This window comes from Otolemur garnettii, unplaced genomic scaffold (genome assembly GCF_000181295.1).
Source record: "Otolemur garnettii isolate 467f Iridium unplaced genomic scaffold, OtoGar3 scaffold00084, whole genome shotgun sequence".
Lineage (NCBI taxonomy): Eukaryota > Metazoa > Chordata > Mammalia > Primates > Galagidae > Otolemur > Otolemur garnettii.
In genome coordinates this window covers 8,230,759-8,252,503 of record NW_003852479.1, presented here as the reverse complement: position 1 = coordinate 8,252,503, position 21,745 = coordinate 8,230,759, and the positions used below count along the sequence as shown (strand labels likewise).

Below are 21,745 nucleotides of genomic sequence, written 5' to 3'. Positions count from 1 at the left end.
AAACAAACACATTAGCCTAGGCCTACACAGGTCAATGAACGTCAATGCCACTATTTTCCACTTCCACATCTTGTCCCACTGGACTATCTTCAGGGGCGGTAACATACATAGAGCTCCCATCTCCTATGATAATGCCTTCATAGGGCACACCTGCTGAAGGCCCTGCCTGGGGATGTTTTACAGTTAACTATTTTTATAAGGAAAAAGAGCACACTCTAAAATAATGATGTAATGTATGGCATGGTAAATACATAGACCAGTAACATATTCGTTTATTATCATGACCATATGTTATATGTTATACATAATTGTATGTATTATGGTTTCATACGACTGGCAGTGCATGGGTTTGCTTCCACTGGCATCTCCACAAACAGGGGAGTCATTCATTGTGCTACAACTCCATTAGGTGATAGGAATTTTTCAGCCCAATTTAATCTTATGGGACCACAGTTGTATATGTGGTCGATTATTAACTAAAATGTCATCACATAGCACTTGACTACCTAATAATTTGTGCCTCAAGAAGCATCCTAAGACTGCTTATTTTCTAGAACTTTCATAAATACCTTTCACAGAAACCAATGTGATAATCAAATGATAGATCCTTGTTGTTTTAGTTTGCATTTCATCGATTACTTAGTGTACACATTTTTTTCTTATTTATTGGCTATTTGCATTTCTGTCAATTTGTTGTTTATGTTCTTTATCTGGTTTTCCAGTAGATTCTTCACATGTTTTATTCATTGCAAGATCTTTTTATATAGTAAGACTATTACTCTTTGTCTGGTAGATGCTGTAAATATTCCCAGTTGTCATTTGTGTTTTTATTTGTTTCTTTTTGGTTTTGTTTTTTGTTATTTGTTACAATTTTGATTTTTGGGTTTGACTTCTAGCTGAACAGTATGAATGTTGGTTTATTTTTCATATTTCTTTTTGCTTCTGTGGGGCTTCCTCACACCATTATTTTAGTTCTTTGCCTATTACTATTTTTAAGTTTAATGCTTTATTTCCCTGGAATATTGTAATATAAGGTTGAAGTCAATATTTAATATCTGTTTATTTCCAAAACAGACATGTCTGTTTATCTTAAATATTAAAACTCTACACATTTGAAATTAACATTCAGAAATTGAAAGAATAAGGAAGCTAATCTTGTGTGAAATTAGGTCAAGATTTGGTTAGATAGTAAATTAATACATAAGGGAGCTGAAAATGTCTATTTGCTTTCTTTCACCACAGGGAACATGTGGTATGAAAGCATTGTTTTATAATACTTAAAAAGTGTATTAGGAAAAAATGATATGTTTTACTAGTTAAGTATTTGTGGGGGGGGGGTTGTGGTTTTTCTTTCTTTCTTTTTTTTTTTTTTTTTTGGCTGGGGCTGGGTTTGAACCCACCACCTCTGGCATACAGGGCCAGTGCCCTACTCCTTTGAGCCACAGGCATTGCCCTAGTGCCACACTTTTTACGTTTTTGTGGGGGGGGGGTTGTGATTAAACTGTTTAAAATGGCCCCAAAAACCTGCACTGAAGAGCTGTCTAGTGTCCCTAAGCATGAGAAGGGTGTGGTGTGTCGTATAGAGAAAGTGTGTCAGATGAGCTACCTTCATCTGCTGCTGGCCACAAGTTCAATGTTAACAAGTCAGCAACATATAGTAAGAACGGGGTCTTTAAACTAAAACACAGAAAACAAGATCACATATTGAGCAGTTAATGAAAATGTGTTCAGAGGCTCACAGGAACCTAACTATGTGTTTCCCCTAGGAGCAATGGTTCAGTATTTACTAATCCAGTGTTCCAGCAACTTCAGGAGAATCAGTCGTACTTGTCAAAGAATGAAACCTACTCTTTTGATTCCAAATCTTACGTGAATGCAGTATATGGCAGCAATTAGGGCAGGACTCCAGAGCCAGGCTGCCAACATTTCAGTCTTGGCTCTCTGACTTGCTTTGTGAATTAGAGCAAATTAATTTTCTCTACCTTTTTCCATAACTAAAAATGCAGATAGAAAAGTAGTTAATATTTTCCAGGGGATAGGAATGGGGTGAGGAGACTGACCACAAAAAAAACACAAGAAAACTTTTGGAATGAGGAAAATATATACATGAGGAAACTTTTGGAATGAGGTAAATATTTTATATCTTGATTATAGGCGGTTATATATGTTTTTCAAAACTCATAAAACTAAAACATTATATATAATGACTTAAACATGATGTTAAAAAACAGTAGCAATCAAGATTAAAAGAATAAGATACGGCTCCGTGCCTGTGGCTCAAGCAGCTAAGGCACCAGCCACATACACCTGAGCTGGCGGTTTCGAATCCAGCCCAGGCCACCAAACAACCAGGGCTGCAACCAAAAGATAGCCCAGCGTTCTGGCGGGCACCTGTAGTCCCAGCTACTTGGGAGATGGAGGCAGGAGAATCGCTTGAGCCCAGGAGTTGGAGGTTGCTGTGAGCTGTGATTCAATGGCACTCTACCCAGGGCGACAGCTTGAGGCTCTGTCTCAAAAAAAAAAGAAAAAGAAAAAAAGAACAAGATACATCATTTGCTACATCACCTGCCTATTTAAATACATATTCCCAAGCACTGACAAACCGAAATAGGAAAAGGTTAGGTGGTTAAGGAAAACCAGAATGAACTCATGACCCGGGCTGCTGTCCCCACTCATCCATACATTAACTACAGGCTGAATTCATTTCATGGGCGGTCACTTACTGTAAAAATTAAACTGGACCGGGTGGCGCCTGTGGCTCAACGGAGTAGGGCACCAGCCCCATATACCGGAAGTGGTGGGTTCAGGCCTGGCCCCAGCCAAAAACTGCAAAAAAAAAAAAAAAAATTAAACTGGACCTGTGTGAAATGAATGGGTAAACTGTAGTCACAGGGTTGTGAGAAATCAGATTGTTCACTAGACAGCAATACGGATCACAGGACCACAGCTGCGGTGTAGAGTGGGAAGAAAATTTCCTAGATGACATCTCCAAGGTAAGAAAATGTTAAATGGAATTGCGAAAAGGTGAGCGCCTCTCTTCTTTCAGGAGCCTTTCCACCCAGGTCTACCGGCTCTAGGTTGAAGACAACTAACCGCCCCGAGTAGCATCGACAAACTCCAAGCCCTAGCCAGCGCCAGCGCCCCGGGAAGGAGGGCTGTGCTGACAGAGCACTTTATGAAGAGTCAGACACGCTCTGCCTCCCCAACTCCGACACAGCCGCTTCTGGGCCGCCTCTGCTCAGAGGGTGCCCCGCCGCACCCAGCCCCGCGGCCCGGCAGTGGCCGCTGCAGCACCCCCCGCCCACGGATTCCGCAGCAGAAGTCGCGGCACTGAGCCAAGCAGTAGCCGACTGCGTCGGGACTCGAGCTTCGAGGACGGCTGCGCGCTGAAGAGAAGCCCGGGTTCCGCGCACCGCCACCCGGGACACCCGCTGCTGCGCCTCGCCGCGCTGATGACCGTCCGTGACGATCGCCACGCCCTGACGGCAAGGCCCGCGAGTGCGGGGCGTGGATCCCAGTAACCGGGACCAGGACCTGAGCGCCACAAACGTCAAAGGCTAAGGGGCAGACGTCGGGGCGGCGAGCTCATCTCAGTACCCGGGTCCCGCAGCGCCGCACGCCGGAAGTGCACTGAGCCGCGGCACGTGGGGTTGCCAGGGCGCGCTTCACGTGACGAGGCGGGGTCTCGGGGGCCTGACAGCCAATGGCGGCCTGAGAGGGCGGTGCCTGTAACGCTCTGCAGCCTATCCCGGAAGTGGGGCGGGGGCTGGAAGGGGCGGGGCGGCGGGCGTGGGAAGTGCGGCGGCCCCGCCTCGGTCCTGGAGTCGCCGCGGCCGCCGCCGCTGCCGCCGCCGCCGCCGGGACCTGCACGGTGCGCAGGCGGTAGGCGCTGCCTGCGGTAAGGTGAGGCCCGGGGAGCTGGTGGGGCCGGAGCCGGAGCTAAGGCAAGCCGGGGAAGCGTCTAAAGCCAACCCTACCGGGGGGAGGAGAAAGATGAACCGGGGGCGGACGCGAACACAGGACCCGCGGAGCTCAGGCCCTGGTGCGGCGGGGCCGGGCCGGGGATGCGGGCGGGGATGTGAGCAGGGTGGGGCGGGGCGCGGTGCAGACTGGCCCGGTGCGCTCCGCTGCCCGAGGCCGGGCGCCTGTGGCCGGGCCCCTTAGTTCGCGTCCCGCGCAGACAGTGGCTGGGCTGGGCTGGGCTGGGCTGGGCCGGGCCCGGCAAAGGGCGCGGGGCGGAGGGGAGGTCGCGGCCCCTGTTTGCGGCAGGCGGCGGGCTGGGAGCCCGTGAGCTCCTTTGCCACTTTGCCCGCCGAAGGCTGGAAGTTCGTGGCGTCCGGGTGAAGTGCGCACGGGTCTCGAGTGGGAGTGCCAGCCGGTCTCGGGTGGAGGTGCGGGCCGATCTCGGGTGGCCGATCTCGGGTGAGGGCGCGGCCGGTCTTGGGCGGGCGCGCTGCAGGCCTCTGATGCCGGCGCCTCGCAGGTCCGGAATCGGTCGCGGCCCTTCTTGCGTGCGCATTGCTGAAGAGCATGCACAAACTTTTCGCGTAGTCCCCACGGAGAAAGGACCTCCAGCCGCCATGGCGGACGAAATCGATTTCACCACTGGAGACGCCGGGGCCTCCAGCACCTACCCCATGCAGTGCTCGGCCCTGCGCAAGAATGGCTTCGTGGTGCTCAAGGGACGGCCGTGCAAGATCGTGGAGATGTCGACGTCCAAAACGGGGAAGCACGGCCACGCCAAGGCAAGTGCCTCCTGGGCGGGCCTCGGCTTTAACGTCCGCACTCTGATTATTTGCAGATCAGGAGATGTCTATACTTACAATGTTGTAATAAGCACTCTCCCTCACACACTTTAATAGTTTTTTCCCCACTAATAATGGGTGATCAACTATTGCTTTGAGTAGTTTAAGGTACCAGCAGTCCCTTCTTGCACCCTTGCGGCATTTCACGGACTGGAAGCTGAAACTTTCCTGGATCTTAGTGACCTAGACCTCCATTTACACGTGAGAAAACCTGTAGTAGTAATTCTAAGAAACTTAACTTTATTTTTTCTGTGTACTCATGTAATTGAATTAACAGACTATGCATGTATTGAGTTGAGTTTTAACATGTCATGATGCTATTTATTTACTGCATCTTAATTCTATGATGAAAAAGTAAAATTAGATGACCTTGGAAGGAGGAGAAAGGTCAGCTTTGGTATCCTGCTCTTGTGTATCCAGTGAGTGACCCCGTGGCAGAGATTAAACAGGTTTCTTGTTCTCATTCTCTTAGGTCCACCTTGTTGGAATTGACATTTTCACTGGCAAAAAATACGAAGATATTTGCCCTTCTACTCACAACATGGATGTTCCAAATATTAAGAGAAATGATTATCAAGTAAGTACTAATCTTCATTGGGTTAGGGTTAGGGACAAGTATAGTATTGCCGTTGGTAACTTGACAAAACTTAAGCGTGGTTTTGTAGGTTTTTCTCACCATTTATTAACCACCACCTTTCTAGAAATCTGATAACTAGTTCGTGATGTTTAGTACTGATATATCAATTTAAATATCTCCCCCCTGGATATTTTGTTTCTTTGCACTGATCATTATTAAGATTTTCAAGACACTGCTGAAATTCACATTCTTACCTATCAAGGTTTTGTATTAATGAATGTAAGTCAAAACTACTTTTTTCCTTAAGTAGGGAAATAAGTTGGAAGCTACAAATATGATCACTGGAATACGGTGAGGAAGATACAAAAACTACGTATTTGGCTTATTTATATTATTAGTGACAGTACTTTGACCTTTTGTTAAATTGTATGTGTAAACTTCAAGTTCCAGTTATACATTTGGATGAGGCATGTTTAATGGTAGTAGTTTGTCGTTTGGAATATTGATGACAGTGATTAAGCATTCCATCTCTACTGTGGACCAGCACCTTTAAAGAAACCACTCAGAGTGCTGCCAGAAAAGAAGGAAGAAGCAGAAAGGCATAGGGGTTCCAAAACAAGTCTGGTTGTCTTGAAATAGATTGAGAAACAAAATTAAATTAAAAAATTAGGGCTAAGAAGGCACCTGCATTGGTGATACACCTTCCCTCGCCTCCCACTGTACACCAGCATTATAAATGCAAGCAGAAAACGTCCCGTAAGTCCTGAGCATGCTTTCTACCCTGACCGCATCGTGGACAGAAGCTGCGGTCGCTGACTACCCACATTTCCCTTTAGATGAGCAGTTCTCAACCTGTGGTTCACGACCCACAGGAACTGTATTAAAGGGCGGCGGCATTAGGAAGGTTGAGAACCACTGTTTTAGTTTAGATCATGCTTTGCTTCCTTGGCCTGCTGTGCCACCCAGCGTTTGATGGTTACTGTGCTCCTCCTGGAATTCTGACGTGGCCTGACATTTTTCTGTTTTACTTTTTATTGTGGGACTTTTCAAAGTACAGTATAATGAATCCCATGTGCCCATCACTCAGCTTCAGTGATGACCAGTACATGGACAATCTTGTTTCATCTATACCTTAACACCTACTTTTTCCTTTTTGGATTTTTAACTGTATAAATTTCTGGGCTACAAGTATAATTTTGCTGCATGCGTAGATTGCATAGTGGTCAAGTCAGTGCTCGTAGGGTACCATCTCCCCCACTCCCAACTCTGGTGTGCCATCAAGTAGATCCCATCAGCCACACCTCCTAGCCCTCTACCCTTCCAGGTCTCCATCGTCCCCCTCTGTCTTTTCTCAACAAGACTGCTCCGTAGGTGATGTTTTGTGCAACTCTTGGTTGAACAATGGTTGTTATTTGTCTGTTTGGGATGTAACCAGCCATGTGATCATTGCCTCCATTAATTTATCAGAGGTGACAAAATGATGATTTGTCATTCCTTCATTTTTTCTGACCTGAATACTTGCATAAAAAAAAAATTAGTTCCTTTTGCTTTGAGGTACAGTGCATACACTCTGTGTACATGTGCACACTCACATGTGAAAGGCAGTATAAATGCTTGGTTCTTTCCCTTTGGTTACCAGTTTTTAAAGTGAGTTGGTTCCTAGCATCCCCTGAAGATGACAATGAAATATTTTTTCACTATGAACTTAAGACATTTAATTATATTTGCATTTCCATCCTTTGTAGTTCTCACGTTTACGGACTCTCCACTTGTTTTGTGCTGGGCCAGTGGAGCCTCCTCAGCCGGCTCCCGAGCCCAGTGAATCCCCACTCAGGCTGGCTCCTGAGCCCACTGGAACAGCACTCAGCCAGTTCCCAAGCCCTTAATTTATCATAAATGACAAAATAACGATTTGTCATTCCTTCATTTTTTTCTCACCTGAATACTTGTATAAAAAAAAAAATCTGTTTGGCCCATAGTCTTGGCTGCTCCCACTTTCTAGGCAGGAGCCCGTGCACTTCCTGCTCTGGGTCCGTAATTGTCCATTTTTCCAAGAAGCTCTAGCTTCTTTCAGTAGGCAGTAAAAGACGCCATGTTTTGGTATCAGTATAACCCACACTGCTCAGAAACTTGGGGTGCACCACTACATGCCTGGTGCCTGTTGGAAGTTTTCTGAGTATGACCTTGACCCTGTGATCTCCCCCTTGTTATTAACAACTACTACCTCCAACAAAACAAAGACTTGTTCAAAACATCTTAAAGTTATCAAGTGGGTAGATTGTCTTAAAGGTGAAGAATTAGAAGGAAATATCTGGAGTTGGCTTGTAAGTCTCCTTGCTGTCCCCTTCTCCCAACTCTGTAGTCAGGCCTTTGAGAAAAGGTGGAAGCATTTGCATAAAAATATGCTTGAGACTTGACAATGACATTGTTGGCATTTTAAAAATTGCAGGTTACACAGGGAAAAAGGTGCCTTCAGAATGGAAAATGATCAAAATTAACCTCCCTAGTAACAACAGGCTACATCATTTCTCCCCCATATGATACCGTGAGGGCACTTAAGTTATGTTGAATACCTTTCAGAAATCCATTAGGGGAGTCCTGAGAGAGAATGAGGCAAACCAGACCGAGGAACATGCTGAGACAGTGGCCTTACCCTTCCAAATTGTCAGTGTCGGAGCAAAGGGCGAGGAGAAGCTCACATTCAGGGCAACGAAGATGGCGCAGTAGGCAGATACCAGGTCACAGTCCTGGAGCTGGGCTGAGCTCCCTCTTCAGGGACCACATCAGGACAGTTGGCAAATTTGAATATGGGCTACATATTGAATAATAAGTTATGGATATTTTCTAATTTTGAAAAATAAACCATAGTTATATAAGAACACTTCCTTATTACTGGGAAAACACACTGAAGTATTTATTGCTGAAAAGTCATGGTCTTTGAAACTTATTCTCAAATGGTTCAGTAAAGAGATGCATTTCATATGCTGCATTCTATGTGGAGAGAAGATACGTGCTTGTGGGTCAATGTTGACAATGAGTAGATCTGGGCCCAGGATGGGGGTTTCATTGCACGACTGCAACTTTTCTGTAGATTGTAAGATTTCCTAATTACGTAAAGGGTCAAGTAATTCAATCTCATTTATTTAAGTTTATTTTTCTGTAATTTAGTTTTATTTTTGAAAACTTATTTCGTACAACTATTTTAATATTTAATGTTTATTAATGCATTATTTTCCTATGTTTTATATGTTACTTATATATTTTTATACTTGAAATGTTTTATATTTCATCACACAGCTTACTTTATGAATTCTTTTTTTTTTTTTTTTTTTTTTGAGACAGAGCCTCAAGCTGTCCCCCTGGGTAGAGTGCCGTGGCATTACAGCTCACAGCAACCTCCAACTCCTGGGCTCAAGCGAGTCTCCTGCCTCCGCCTCCCAAGTAGCTGGGACCACAGGCGCCCGCCACAACGCCTGGCTATTTTTGGTTGCAGCCGTCATTGTTGTTTTTTGGCGGGTCCGGGCTGGGGACTCGAACCCGCCACCCTAGGTGTACGTGGCTGGCGCCCTAGCCGGTTGAGCTATAGGCACCGAGCCACTTTATGAATTCTTAACTGGCAAAAAAGAAAATCCATCATATAGATATCTATCAGAATGCCAGCATTGTGAGTTTTGAATTTTCAGTAGTGACTACTGAATTTTAGTCACTAGCAATAATAGGAATTTTTAACTCTTGAAATAGACAAGTTCTACTTCAGGAAACTGGTAAAAGAACAGAAATTAGAAATATCTGCCTTGTAAGCATGTGGGTAATTATTTAAAAATTACATCTCAAGTGGGATGAGATGGTACACGCCTGTAGTCCACACCTACTCAGAAGCTGAGGTAAGGAGGGTTGCTTACTGCTGGCCTGGACACCATAGTGAGACCCCTGGCTTTAAAAAGTTAACACTTCTGCCTCAGCCTCCCTGTCCCCACTGCTCTGCCAAGCAGTTCACTGTCATTGATGTGGCTGAGAGATTACTTGAAGTGTGTGTTGTTGCTCTCTATGGTTGCTTTTGTTTTTGAGATTGTTTTGAAATGTACAAAAAACTTCTCATGGTGGGTGGGGTTTTTGTGGAAAGCCTGGCATGGTGGCTGGCGTCCGTAAGGAAGCTCTCTGTGTCACACAGGCCCGTCCAGCAGTGTGCTAGGCCACACCACGAGCTGATGGGCCCAAGACTGACTTTGACAGCTTCCTCTCTGTTAGCAGCTGGTGTCCAGGGGATGGTTGGTTATAAAACCCCCTGGGATTCTAGGCAGGCTGGTGGTGTTCATGCTTTTAGGATAAGTGAGCAGGGCGGGTTGTTTCCTCAATCCTGTGGTAAGAGGAATTCGGTGACATCAAAACCATATTTTACACGTTAGGTTGATCACTGGCTTTGTCTCATTAATGTCATCAATAAGCTAGTGTTTGTTTCTTTGGGGGAAAAGTCTGTTGTTAGCAGAGAGCTGGAGACCAAAAATTTTCCACTTACATTTGCTTATAATCAAGTTATAAAATGCATTGTTTATAACATTGAAAAATTGAAAATACTTTCCGTGCTAATGGGAAGATTGTTAAGTCAGTTGCAGCACAGGTATGCAGTTGTGTAGTGCTAAATAGACTAAGGTAGGTTTATGTTTTCTAATTTGAAAAGATTTCTGAAACATTAAAAGTCAAAACAGCTTGCTGAAAAACATGCACAAAATTAAAAAAAAAAAGGGCGGAGCGTGGTGGCTCCTGTAGTCTTAGCACTCTGAGAGGCTGAGGCAGGTGGATGCCTGAGCTCAGGACTTTGAGACCAGCAAGAGGGAGACCCATCTCTAAAAAAAATAAAAATTAGCTGAAAGTAATGGGGGGTGCCTAGAGTCCCAGCTACTCAGGATGCTGAGGCAGGAGGATCACTTGAGCCCTGGAGTTTGAGGTCGCTGTGAGCTGAAATGCCATGGCACTGTACCCAGGGTGACAAAGCAAAATATACCTATCATATGTTTTTTAAAGCAGCTATATTTGTATTGTGTACGTTAATGCAAATGCTTCAGGATAAACTAGAGAGAGGTCTAAACTATTGAGTAATGCAGAGACCGGAGGTTGAGTACAGGGAGAAGTGAACATAATACTTTGATTCTGTACATATTATTTCATATTGTAGCACATTTAAACACCAAGAGTATGAGTGTATTACTGATAATTTATATAGATTGATGTGCATTGTAATTTAACCGTGTAAGCATAACAGGAGTGGGTTGAGCCTCATCCATGCCTATGATGTGATTTCTCCTAATAGCTGATATGCATTCAGGATGGCTACCTTTCCCTGCTGACGGAAACCGGAGAAGTGCGTGAGGATCTTAAACTGCCAGAAGGTGATCTGGGCAAAGAAATAGAAGGAAAATACAATGCAGGTGAAGATGTTCAGGTGAGGACACGTGGGAAGGCTGCTTTAAACCATTTAATAAAACATTCCGACTTAGTTAGCATAAAATATTTGTATGGAATGTGGCTTACAGATATTGTTGAAATGTAATGAAAATTACCTCTGTAACACAGTTTTGCCATAATACTCAGAGTCCCATCACCAAAGAGGCATTGAAGTTCATTTTTTTGCTCCATAAACACCGTGATCCCTAGTTTGTTTTGAGGCCCTGCATTTGAATAAGTTATTAAGAATAAGAAATGATGCTGTGAGGGAGGGTTAAAGAGTGAAGATTTACCCTCACACCTTTCAAAAGTAACGTCTAGTTACTGTTGAAACACAGCTCTTATTCCCCCTACTCCCTGGAAGTTATTTTACAATGTGAAAAATTCTAGTTCAGAAAACTGTAAAGAAAGGAGATTATTTTGGAATACCTCTTTCCAAAGTCAGCATGTACAGAAGAGACACAAATCTAAAACGTGTGAACAAGTACACCTCACATATGCATCATCTTCTAAACAAATCTTTGCCTGCACTTTCCCTCCTAGGTGTCCGTCATGTGCGCCATGAGTGAGGAATACGCAGTAGCCATCAAACCCTGCAAGTAAGGTCAGCAGCGTGGCCAGCCCCTCCATCTGGGTCACTGCGGACCTAAAGTTTGGTTCTAAGTTGTCACCAAAGCTATGATCTTCATAAGCAACCTCGTTTGTTTTGGTAATTGTTTTGAAATTGTGTTGGGTTACTTTTGCAGGCAATTCGTAGTTTAAAAAAATTATTGAGATGTATAATTTTATTTTTCAGTTTTGTAGGTGGTTTTCCTATAACATTCGTGTGGTTTTCAGTATGTGAGTCTAAGAAACAGACAGGATAGCTTCAGCAAATACGATTTGTCTGAGCAAATCATTCCTGAATTTTAGTTAAATGATAAATAAACCAGGGTTTTGAATCAGACAATGTAGCATATTGTGGTATTAAAGTACCACATTTAAGTTGAACTTCTCTGCATTAATTTCAGATTTAGTATCATAAAATACGTAGATGATGGATTGGAATTGTCACAGTTCAGCTTGTGTGTGCCACGCTGAACTGTGACAAGGATTTAAGTTAAATCCTTAAACAAAAATCATGCTGTCACCACGTCAGTTATCTCAATGGCCATGTGTACCCATGTATTACCTTGGTCACACTATTATTTGCCAAATTGTTGGCAGACTCAACAGCACCTTCTGTGTGGTGTTGGTACCTTCCTTTGACAGCAGAGGGGTGAGGTGTGGGGTGAAGTAAGTGAGTCTGATTACAGAGAATACACAAAAGACAATGGCAAGGGTGGGTGAAAGTCAGCTGGTTTTGTTTGAGGCTTTTAAAGTCAACATGAAAATGAAAAGTTGCTTTTCAGTTGTGTTTTTGCTTTTAACTCCTGTCCCCTACCCATACCCCCAGCATCACTCTACAGAGTAGTACACAGCACTTTTTCCCAGCCACGTTGGTATTTATCAGTAAGCATTCCTTTCCAGCCATTTTTAATTAGATATTTTTTACATTAAAATATTTGTTAGACAAAAACCAGCTTTGTTAACTTTCTGTACATTTTTCTAAAGTGAAATGAAAGTGAATCATGGAAGAAGTGTCACTTTACATATTGTTATCTAACTTATTTTAAGTATATGCATTTTTTCTGATTATCATGTGCCTGTTCAGTTATTAGTATGAAATACAACTAGGAAAGAATGCTATCAACTGAATTATTTTAAAAGATATTTTAGGTGACACCACTGTATTTCTGTTTATTCTTTTGAGTCATTTCCTGACTTGTAGACACTGCAGTGTTTGTGAGGACCTTTCACTAACAGTCATCATATTGGAGTGAAGCTTAGAACGAAGTCACTATCTAAGTAATACCTTAGTTCTCTAAGACTGGTTCTGGACCCCTTCCTTCATTCCTTGACCTCTAAAAGGCCTTTGTTTCATTAACCTAGAGGAAAACATATAAGATGATGTAGCTGATCTAATCAGTCACTGGAAATAGCATCAGGAACAGAAGATCCCAAAGTTTTAGTTGCATTATTTGTATAGACTTTTAAATCTTACCTTCGCTTCAGAAAACTCAATAGGAGAAGCAGCAAGACACTCTAACAGAAATACAAAGAGGAAACTTGTAAAGCACAGGAAATACTGAGGTTGTGGCTAATGGTTCTTAATATTAACATGTTAGCTTTTGCCCATCTAAAGCACAATTAGGAAGTAGGCTCACTTCTCCCCATGCGCTATGTAAGTATCCCCACATGCTGCTCTAGTTTCTGGCACTCTGTAATACATATCTTACTCCTTACTGGTTGGCAATGTTACCCACAGGAATTCCAGAACATTATTAATCTGTTCCGTCAGCTGGTCACTCACAGGGCTCTGCTAACTGCACTGGTGTCCAGATTGAGTATTAGCTCTAGACTAGCATGCCCTGTCCTCCAGAGTTTGTCAGACTTCACATAAACACACTTTCAGCTGTGATGGGGGTGGGAAGTATAATGTGTCTCTATCTTCATACCCTGAATGGCAAAAGCTATTTGTGCATATATATTTCATTTAAGTATGATATGAAGTGTAAATATTCTTCTGACATATAAGTATAGATTTTAAAGATATGGGACTGTTTATTTTCACATATGACAATAGGTGTTTCTCTGGAACAAAATAGCTCATTTAGTAAAGCTTTATAAATTAAGAGGAGGCAAGGAACATATTTTTTAACATAGAACAGAAGTGACTTCATTCTTTTTAGCAGAGAAATGTTAGAAGTTGATTCCTAGTATTTCTTGTACTTTTTTGTAGCAAGTACTGAATGTTACACATGACCATCCTAGACCGTGGGTGGTAACGTTGACAGATTACACACGACATGCCCTTTTGTCTGTACACATTTCACCAGTTTATAGTCAGACAGGTTAAATATTTGTTTCTTTCTAGAACAGCATATTTTATTTGTACTGTGAAGACTCTGTTAAACCTTGTTTGGTACAGAACCGTACGCCTGCGGGCAAAGGCCGCCTTCTTGCTGCTTTGACTTTGCTGTTGCTTCATAAATGTGATTATGAGGTTTTTCTTTGTGGTCCCCTCCAAGGGCTGTCAGTCACTTGAAGAAATTCCTTGAACCAAGCTCTTGTCCCTGTAACAATGCTTTATATTAATCACCAAAACTTGCCTGCAGTCAGAGCTTGACAGGAGATGCTGCACTGAAATGTTCAGGCCATACAGTTGGGGGACGCAGCTTCTCATCCCCACACAGCGTGAGCATGTGCCAGTGCACACATAGCTGTGTATGTGCGTTCTTTTTCCAAAGTCCTTCCAACTCTTAAAAGTACTGTAGTCGGGTAGTGCCTCAAATGTTGGTAACTGGTTTTATTTTTATTAATTTACAACTTTTTCAGAACTTGTTTTTGTACTTTAAGGTTTCTCAATTAGATTATTTCTAGTTGAGCTGTAATTTGAATGCATTGTTCTCAGGGCTGTTTTGTGCTAAGAGCTGGAGTTTCAGTATTTTAAAGCTAACTGCCTGAAAGCATATAGTAAAACTTTCCCACGTTGTAGTACCATGATGCATACCTATAAAAAATTCTTATCAACATAGTTAAACTACATACCAAGTGTTCAAGAAAAAGTGGAAGTATTAGTAGCATCTATACTAGAATCTTACCATATTTTTTCATTCAAGAATAGAATTTGGTAGTCTCATCTTGGACCCCCTGGTCCTTACAATTTGAAGGATATTTGAAAAGCATCCCTTTGATGTGGACCTCCAAAATAGTTTTAAAGCCAGATGTTGATGTAATGTCTCCAACCTTAGAGACAGCAGATAGAAATTCACAATGCCCTCTTGGGTACATTCAAACATTTGTATATTGAATTCTGTAATATGAACTAGGAACATATTTACTGTGAGAAAATGTGGCTCTTAAGCAGCACAAGAGCAGAAATACAAGCATATTTCCATAAGCAAAATACTGTACTGATCAGAAGTTTTAATTTTCTAATATGATTTAGGTATAATATTTCACAGTTGTTAAACCTTTTTCTGCTAGCATTCAGACAAATAATAGGCAATAGAGATTTAAGAAAAATTTATGGTAGAAAAATCTTAAAATAGAGAAAATCTAATCTGTTGACTTCATTGAATTGTTTTTCTCTAAATTGCGTATAAGGCATCATTATTTGATTTTAGCAGGGAACATTTGTATTTAGCTTACAGAACACAGATGTTCTATGGGAACATGGCTCAAAGTCAGTGTATAATTTAATGTTTTCCCGCTTAATAAATGTCTGGACACCAACTTAACTACCAAGTGAGGTCAAGTGCCTGAAAAGTTCTGTGTGCATCCAATAAGCGCGTTTTCTTTCTGTACCAGATGCATCTGGTGGCCGCCAGCCCCGGCTCCCACTGCTGGGCACGTGCTTGCTGCCGAGCTCTGCCGTCCACCACGCTCCCTTCTTAGAACAGGTAGAATCTATTTTACAATTAAAAGGTTCTTTTATTTATACGAAGTCCCTAAAACTGTTTCTTGGTATTAGTACACTTCAGTTTATCTTGGCTCTAGATTCTACTTTTTAAAAACTCTGGACTGTAAACTGTATTCAACAAAGACTGGACAGCTTGTCATAGCTATAGTTGTGATCTTTCCTGGAAGGAATTCTTTGTTGTGGTTAATATCTGGTATAAATAAGCACTCTTGTGCTCCGTACAAAGTAGAGTACAGATTACTAGTTCTGTACTGGTGTAATGGAAATGACCAGTTCTATACTCTTTACCTCCTCCCCAAAAGGACATTTTTGAAGCGGCATTGTCTGACCCAGTGGCACTTTATTAGCAATATGTTTTATTTATCTTAGGTGTAGGAGAACTCTTGCTTTTAGCGGCAGAGACTCAAATGTTTTAGGTAAAACTTAAAAAATTTAACATGTAGTATGAACATAATAATTGTGCATTTTACATTTCAAACATGGGTAAAATTCAAATGTTAAGTCTTTGGCTATACTAAAATATAGATAAACTTATAACTTATTATAACTTTTGTTATATTAAAATGTATTTGTCTGTTATCTTCGGTTATATTAAATAAAAATAAAGTTAATTTAACAGCTTGTACTGTTTGTTGTTTTTTTTTTTTTTGAGATGGAGTCTCACTCTTTCACTCTGGGTAGAGTGCGGTGTTGTCATAGTTCACAACAACTTCAAACTTGGGCTCAAGTGATCCTCTTGTCTCAGCTTCCCAAGTAGCTGGGACTACAGGTGTCTGCCACAATGCTTGTCTAACTTTCCCATTTCTGGTAGAGATGGGTTCTTGATCTTGCTCAGGCTGATCAAGAGTTCAGGCAATCCACCCACCTCAGCTTCCCAGGTTGCTGGGATTATAGGTGTCAGCCACTACACCTGCGTCACAGCTCACAGCAACCTCAAATTCATGGGCTTAAGCCATTCTCTTGCCTCAGCCTCCCAAGTAGCTGGGACTATAGGCACCTGCTACAATGCCTGGCTATTTTTTTTGCAGTTGTTATTTAGCTGGCCCTGGCTGGGTTCAAACCCACCTGCCTGCCTTGTTGTATTTGGCTGGTGACCTAACCACTGAGCTATGGGTGCCAAGCCAATGTGTTTATAACTTTTAAAAGAAAATCTAACTTGTATTTTTTATATTTTGAAACCTAGCCCCTTAATGCCCTAGCTTATGGCTGGGAATGTTAATTGAAATTGGATATTAACACAAATGGACCATAATGGATAATTAAATTCAAAGTCATGTTTACTGAAATGTCAGCAATTTTTCATAGTTTAAAATGTACATATTGATGCTTGCATGAATAAATGTTTATTAATTTATAAACATTCACAAGCATATCCATAATCTTTCCAGGATAACAACATACTAGTGTGGATTTTAAAGTTTTATGTTGACCTAAGGTCTATGTTTTAGTAGGAACACATTTACATATTTTCAATTTGAAAAATAACGAGGGTTGTAAGAATCTTTTCTCCACTATTGTAAAGTGCCATTTTGCCATAAGTGGCAACACACATGCTGACGTGTGTATGTTTTTATGTTCTCTACTCCATTCCATTCATCTATATTCCTAACCCTAAAACAATATTGTGCTATCTTAGTCATGGTTTAATCTGGTAGAGAAAGTTCTAATTTTTCTTTCTTCAAACATACTCTGACTGCCCTGATACTTTTGTTCTTCCATACGAATTTTCACATTGATTTGTGTGACGCACAGAGGCATGGGGGAAGAGAGGAACAGTGAGTGAGAGCAAGCGTCTGCTACATACATCTGTTAAGTTGTTGTCTGGCATCACACTGAATCTATAATTTAGCTTTGAGAGAACGGACAATTCTATCAAGTGTACCAATCCCTGAACTGTGAATGTCCTTCTATTTGGTCTCTTTTAATTTCTCAATTATATTTTATATATGTTTTTTAATTTTCCCTAAACATATACATGTGTTTATTTGGTTTCCACTTTTTGCCTTCACAAAATTAAAAAGGCTTAAAATTTAATAATAATAACAACATTTAAGGGAAGGTCTAGAAACAAAAACCTCGTAAAGAACAAACAAAGATAAATACATTTGGAAAAGGAATCGGATGATTGCTGCAACAAAATATTGAGCAATAATAATAATGCAAAAAAAGTAACATTCACATTGTCAGATAAAAGTATGCCTATCATACAATGTTTTGACTGAGGTTCAGTATGGAGTCATCAGTTCTTTTTTTTCCCCAATGTTTCAAAAAATAGACAACTGATATTTATAAATAAAAATAGAAGATAATTTCAAAAAAAAAAAAAGATCATGCCAAATCTTATAGGCAATAAAAAAGAAGAAATACTTCAAAATCATTCAACTTCATCTGGATATACCTGATATTAAAATTGGAAAAAATATTATAAAGGGAAATTACAAACATATTTCACTTATAAATGAGGATGCAATATCCTAAACAACGTATTAACAAGTTGGATTAAAAATTATTGTTCAAATAATGTACTTTGACCAAAATTCAATTTATGTGAGAATTAGTCACTATTTTCTTTTTTTTCCTTTCCTTTCTGCACAGAAGTCTTTTACCTTAGATATTTAATATATTTATGCAATTAAAAAATTTTTCCAAGTTCCATTTAATTCATGTGGTTTATAGATAAGTAATTTATTTTTGTATATGAATGTGGTATCCAGTAATCTTGATAACTACACATACTAATTCTAATAATTTTTCTCTAAGTTCTTTGACTTTTTGTACATATCCAATTATATCAAGTACAGATAATTACAATATTGCTCAACTTGCTGTATGACATTGTTGGATATGGTCTGCTATATGGTGACTGCAGTGTATATATATACACATATATATACATTTATCATTATACATTTATGAATGAGATTGGACTATAATGTTCTTTTCTCAAAATATCCCTATCAGGTTTTAGGATCAAGGTTATACTGGTCTCTTAAACTAAGTTGAGTGTGTCTAATTTTCTACTAGCTGGAAGAGTTTGTGTAAAATTGGCATCTTGGCATATCAGCTCCCTGAAGTTGGTTGGTTCAGGAAGTGGTCTCAGTAACAGAAGAAACTGGGAAGGAATAAAGACAGAAATGTGCTGGAGACAACTGAGGCTGAACTCTGCCAGGATCTTTCAGGTAGGGATGCCGAAAGCATTTCTGTGCTGTCCACTCACAAGAAGGGAGCAGCAGCCAGCGTGTGCAGGACTCAGATGACAGCACCACCCCATGTATTTTCACCTTCTACTGCATGTCTTCTCCTATAGGAGGCAAGACTCCCTTGTGGGAACCTCCCTACCAGTACTCACCTACACATTTACAACCCAGAAATGCAAGGAAACCATTTATCAATGGGGACAGACAACTGTGCGTGAATGCTCCTCCCTCTTCTGGATTAAAGGTGAACTGATAGCATGTGGGCATAAAACTGTTACTTTTGGCATTATTTCTGCCTCTAGTGATTGGCAGAATTTACTGATGAAGTTATCTGGGTATTTTTCTTGTGGCAAGTTTTTAATCACATATCCAATTTATTTAAAAGGTATGGGACTTTTTAGATATTCTATTCTTGTGTAAGTTGTTACATTTTTCTAGGAATTTCTTCATTTCATCTAATTTGTCATATTTTGGCTTCTAGTAATTTATACTGTGTTCTTATGATAGTTTTTAATTTAAATGTAACATATATATAGAAAAATGAACAGACTATAATCAGCTTGATGAGTTTTCTTTTTCTTTTCTTTTTTGAGACAGAGTTCTCACTATGTTGCCCCGGGTAGAGTGCCATGGCGTCACAGCTGACAGCAACCTCAAACTCTTGGCTTAAGCAATTCTCTTGCCTCAGCCTCCCAAGTAGCTGGAACTATAGGTGCCTGCCACCGGGCCCGACTATTTTTGTTGTTGTCATTGTTGTTTTAGCTGGCCCGGGCTGGGTTTGAGCACACCAGCCTGGGTGTATGTGGCCAGCACCCTAACAACTGAGCTACAGGTACCAAGCCTGCTTGATGAGTTTTCACAAACCAAACATACCCATGAAAGCACCATCAAGATGATCAAGATATAAAACAGAACATTAACAGCACCTCAAGCCCACAAATTAGACATGACTATTACTTTTGTATCCAGTGGTGTTTGTTTAGATTTACTCACAAGTTAGCCATTTCCTCTGCCCATCATTTCTTTGATATATAGGCCTTCTTTCCAGGAACATTTGCCTTCCTAAGTGTATCTTTCAGAATTCCCCTACTGAGAAAACTTCTAGGTGATATGGTCTAAAAATGTCTTAAATGCATCATTTAAAAAGTCATTTATAAAGGATTACTGGGAAAGATGAATAAATACCAAACAAAAATAAAAATTGAAGGTCATGTAGTAAAGACGGTTTTATACTTGCAACTTTAGGTCTAGGCGGAGAGTTCCTTTCTCTCGACACTTGCAGACAGCCTCTGGCTCCCATTGCTGCAGATGTGAAGTCACCTGCTAGCAAATTCCTTCAGTGGGTATTTTGTTTGTTCCATCTCTGGATGCTTTTGAAATAATTTTGCCTATGTCTTTTGAAGTTTCACTACGATGTGTCTAGGTGTGCGTTTCTTTTAAGCCCTCTTGGGGCTTCTAGAATCTGAGACTTCAGCCATTATCTAAATTCTTTCTTTTCCCCATAATCTCTATTAAATCCTCCCGGATCTCCTGGTTCACATAACCAGAAAGCTCTTACTGTGACAACGACGTCTGCTATCCTAACTTTTGTATTTCCCATCTCTTCACCTTTCTCTGCTGCACTCTAAGTCATTGCCCATTCCCTGATTTTCTCTTCAGCTGTGTCTACTCGGTTTAACTCACCCAGTTTTTTTCTTTTCTTCTTTCTTCCCTCCCACCCTGTGGGTTTCTCTTAAAGAGTTTTCCCCTAACCTAGTTTATTTTGTCTGATTTCCCTGAACAGTCACTTAGAAAACAGAGCTCATACGCCCAGCGTATGTTCTATAGGGGAAAGAAGAAAGAAAAAACACAGAAACAGCCACAGCCGTTCCGCTGGAGGAGCGAGGCGAGGCTATAGAGTCGAGAGAGGAGCGGAAGGCGCCTCCAGCCGGTGTCTGAAGCCGGGCGGGGCACGGCGGTCAGAACCGAGGAGCCGGCGCAGAAAGCCCAGGACCGCCTCGCCCTCTTCCGGGAGGCGGCACCTCGGCGCGTGCGCAGCGCCTGACGCAAGCGTGACGCAGCGCGCTATGGTATAAGAGCTCGCCGCGCCACTGCCACTGTCTTTCTGTTCGTGCAGCCTTCAAGATGGCGCGTGTGAGTTCGTTGTTTTAGTTAGGAGGGAGTCGAGCTGGGTCGGGGGCACAGTCCAAGTGTTCGGCTCTGGGTTGTTTTCCGCGCGGCTGGCGCTTGGCCCGTTCTCCGCTCTGTCCCCGCGCCCTGGTTTTGCTGGGCCGGAAGGGGCTCCGGGCGCGCGGCAAGGGGCGCTAACGGGGCCCGGCTGGGGCGCGGGAAGGGCGCGCGTTGCGCAGCCTGCGGTCTCGGCGGTCAGTGGAGAGGGACCCGGGAGGGCGCTTGGGGGAGTCGACGTGTGTAGCTGTCTGTAAATAATTGCCGGCGGGATGTCGCCGGATGGGGAATGGGTGGAGTCCCCGGCAGCGTCGGCACGTCCGACCGGACTTACTCGCACCCCAAGTTCCCTCCCGGCCCGGCACCCTCCGCGCCGAGCTCCATCCTCAGTTTGGGTGGTTCTTTGGCACGTGGTGCCCAGCTACCTGAGAAGGCAAACTCTGGTGTCAACACTTGACACCCATTAGGGTGGATCTAATCTGGAGGCAACGTTGTCTGATAAGTACTAATTTGTCTGTTTCACTTATTCGAGTATCCGTGGTTCTGAGCCACAGCAACATTTTGCATTTGTAGCCGTATTATGTCATCTTGGTGTAAAATGTTTGGATATGGAAAACCTAAGTGTAAAAACCTAGGTCACAGTTCCTCCCTCCCCGTTTCTTTTTCTATAACAGCATGTAAGAATTGAATTCTTTAGTCGAGAGAGGCTGGAGTTGCTGCCCTGTCACCGAGGCAGCCTGGACTGGGAGGGGGCGCACTTGCCCTCCAGCAGCTCAGTAACCTGGGGGTTGGTGGGGTCAGTGCTCAGGAAAACCATGAGCGCCAGTAACTTACTGACTAGTCAAGATTGGATTTGGTAGAGGTTCAAATCAACGCCAAGCTGGTGTTTTTTTTGAGATTATTCACTGCTTATCTCTATATAAAAAAAACTCCAGTACTTTCTGTTAAGATTTTGTATATAGGCTCGGCGCCTGTGGCTCAAGTGGCTAAGGCGCCAGCCACATACACCTAAGGTGGTGGGTTCGAATCCAGCCCGGGCCCGCCAAACAATGAT

At 42.2% G+C, this 21,745-nt stretch overlaps 2 protein-coding genes across 3 annotated transcripts in view; both read left to right on the top strand.

Annotated features, from left to right (window-relative positions):
• The first annotated feature begins 3,857 nt into the window (after positions 1 to 3,857).
• Positions 3,858 to 15,807, top strand: EIF5A2 (eukaryotic translation initiation factor 5A2). 2 transcript variants are annotated; one of them, XR_002774550.1, is made up of 6 exons: positions 3,858 to 3,903; positions 4,552 to 4,745; positions 5,278 to 5,382; positions 10,691 to 10,822; positions 11,368 to 11,533; positions 15,217 to 15,807. XR_002774550.1 is itself a non-coding variant. In XM_003794660.3 (5 exons), exons 2-5 carry the CDS (start codon positions 4,581 to 4,583, stop codon positions 11,425 to 11,427), a joined length of 462 nt encoding a protein of 153 aa, XP_003794708.1. In that variant the 5' UTR covers positions 3,858 to 3,903; positions 4,552 to 4,580; the 3' UTR covers positions 11,428 to 15,807. The 2 variants fall into 2 exon arrangements, 1 of the variants encoding a protein (XP_003794708.1); XM_003794660.3 differs by having other exon boundaries at positions 11,368 to 15,807.
• Positions 15,808 to 20,602: 4,795 nt separating this feature from the next.
• RPL22L1 (ribosomal protein L22 like 1) overlaps positions 20,603 to 21,745 on the top strand; it is a 3,497-nt gene continuing 2,354 nt past the window's right edge. Inside the window, exon 1 of the mRNA XM_012808125.2 lies at positions 20,603 to 20,658. Within this exon, the coding sequence (XP_012663579.1) occupies positions 20,650 to 20,658 (9 nt within the window). The 5' untranslated portion in view covers positions 20,603 to 20,649. The remainder of the gene's footprint in view (positions 20,659 to 21,745) is intronic.

Coding starts and splice junctions, on each gene's coding strand:
- EIF5A2 (XM_003794660.3), top strand. CDS start 4,581: ATGGCGGACGAAATCGATTTCACCACTGGAGACGCCGGGGCCTCCAGC. Junction 5,383..10,690: donor TTAAGAGAAATGATTATCAA/GTAAGTACTAAT, acceptor TTCTCCTAATAG/CTGATATGCATTCAGGATGG. Junction 10,823..11,367: donor ATGCAGGTGAAGATGTTCAG/GTGAGGACACGT, acceptor TTTCCCTCCTAG/GTGTCCGTCATGTGCGCCAT.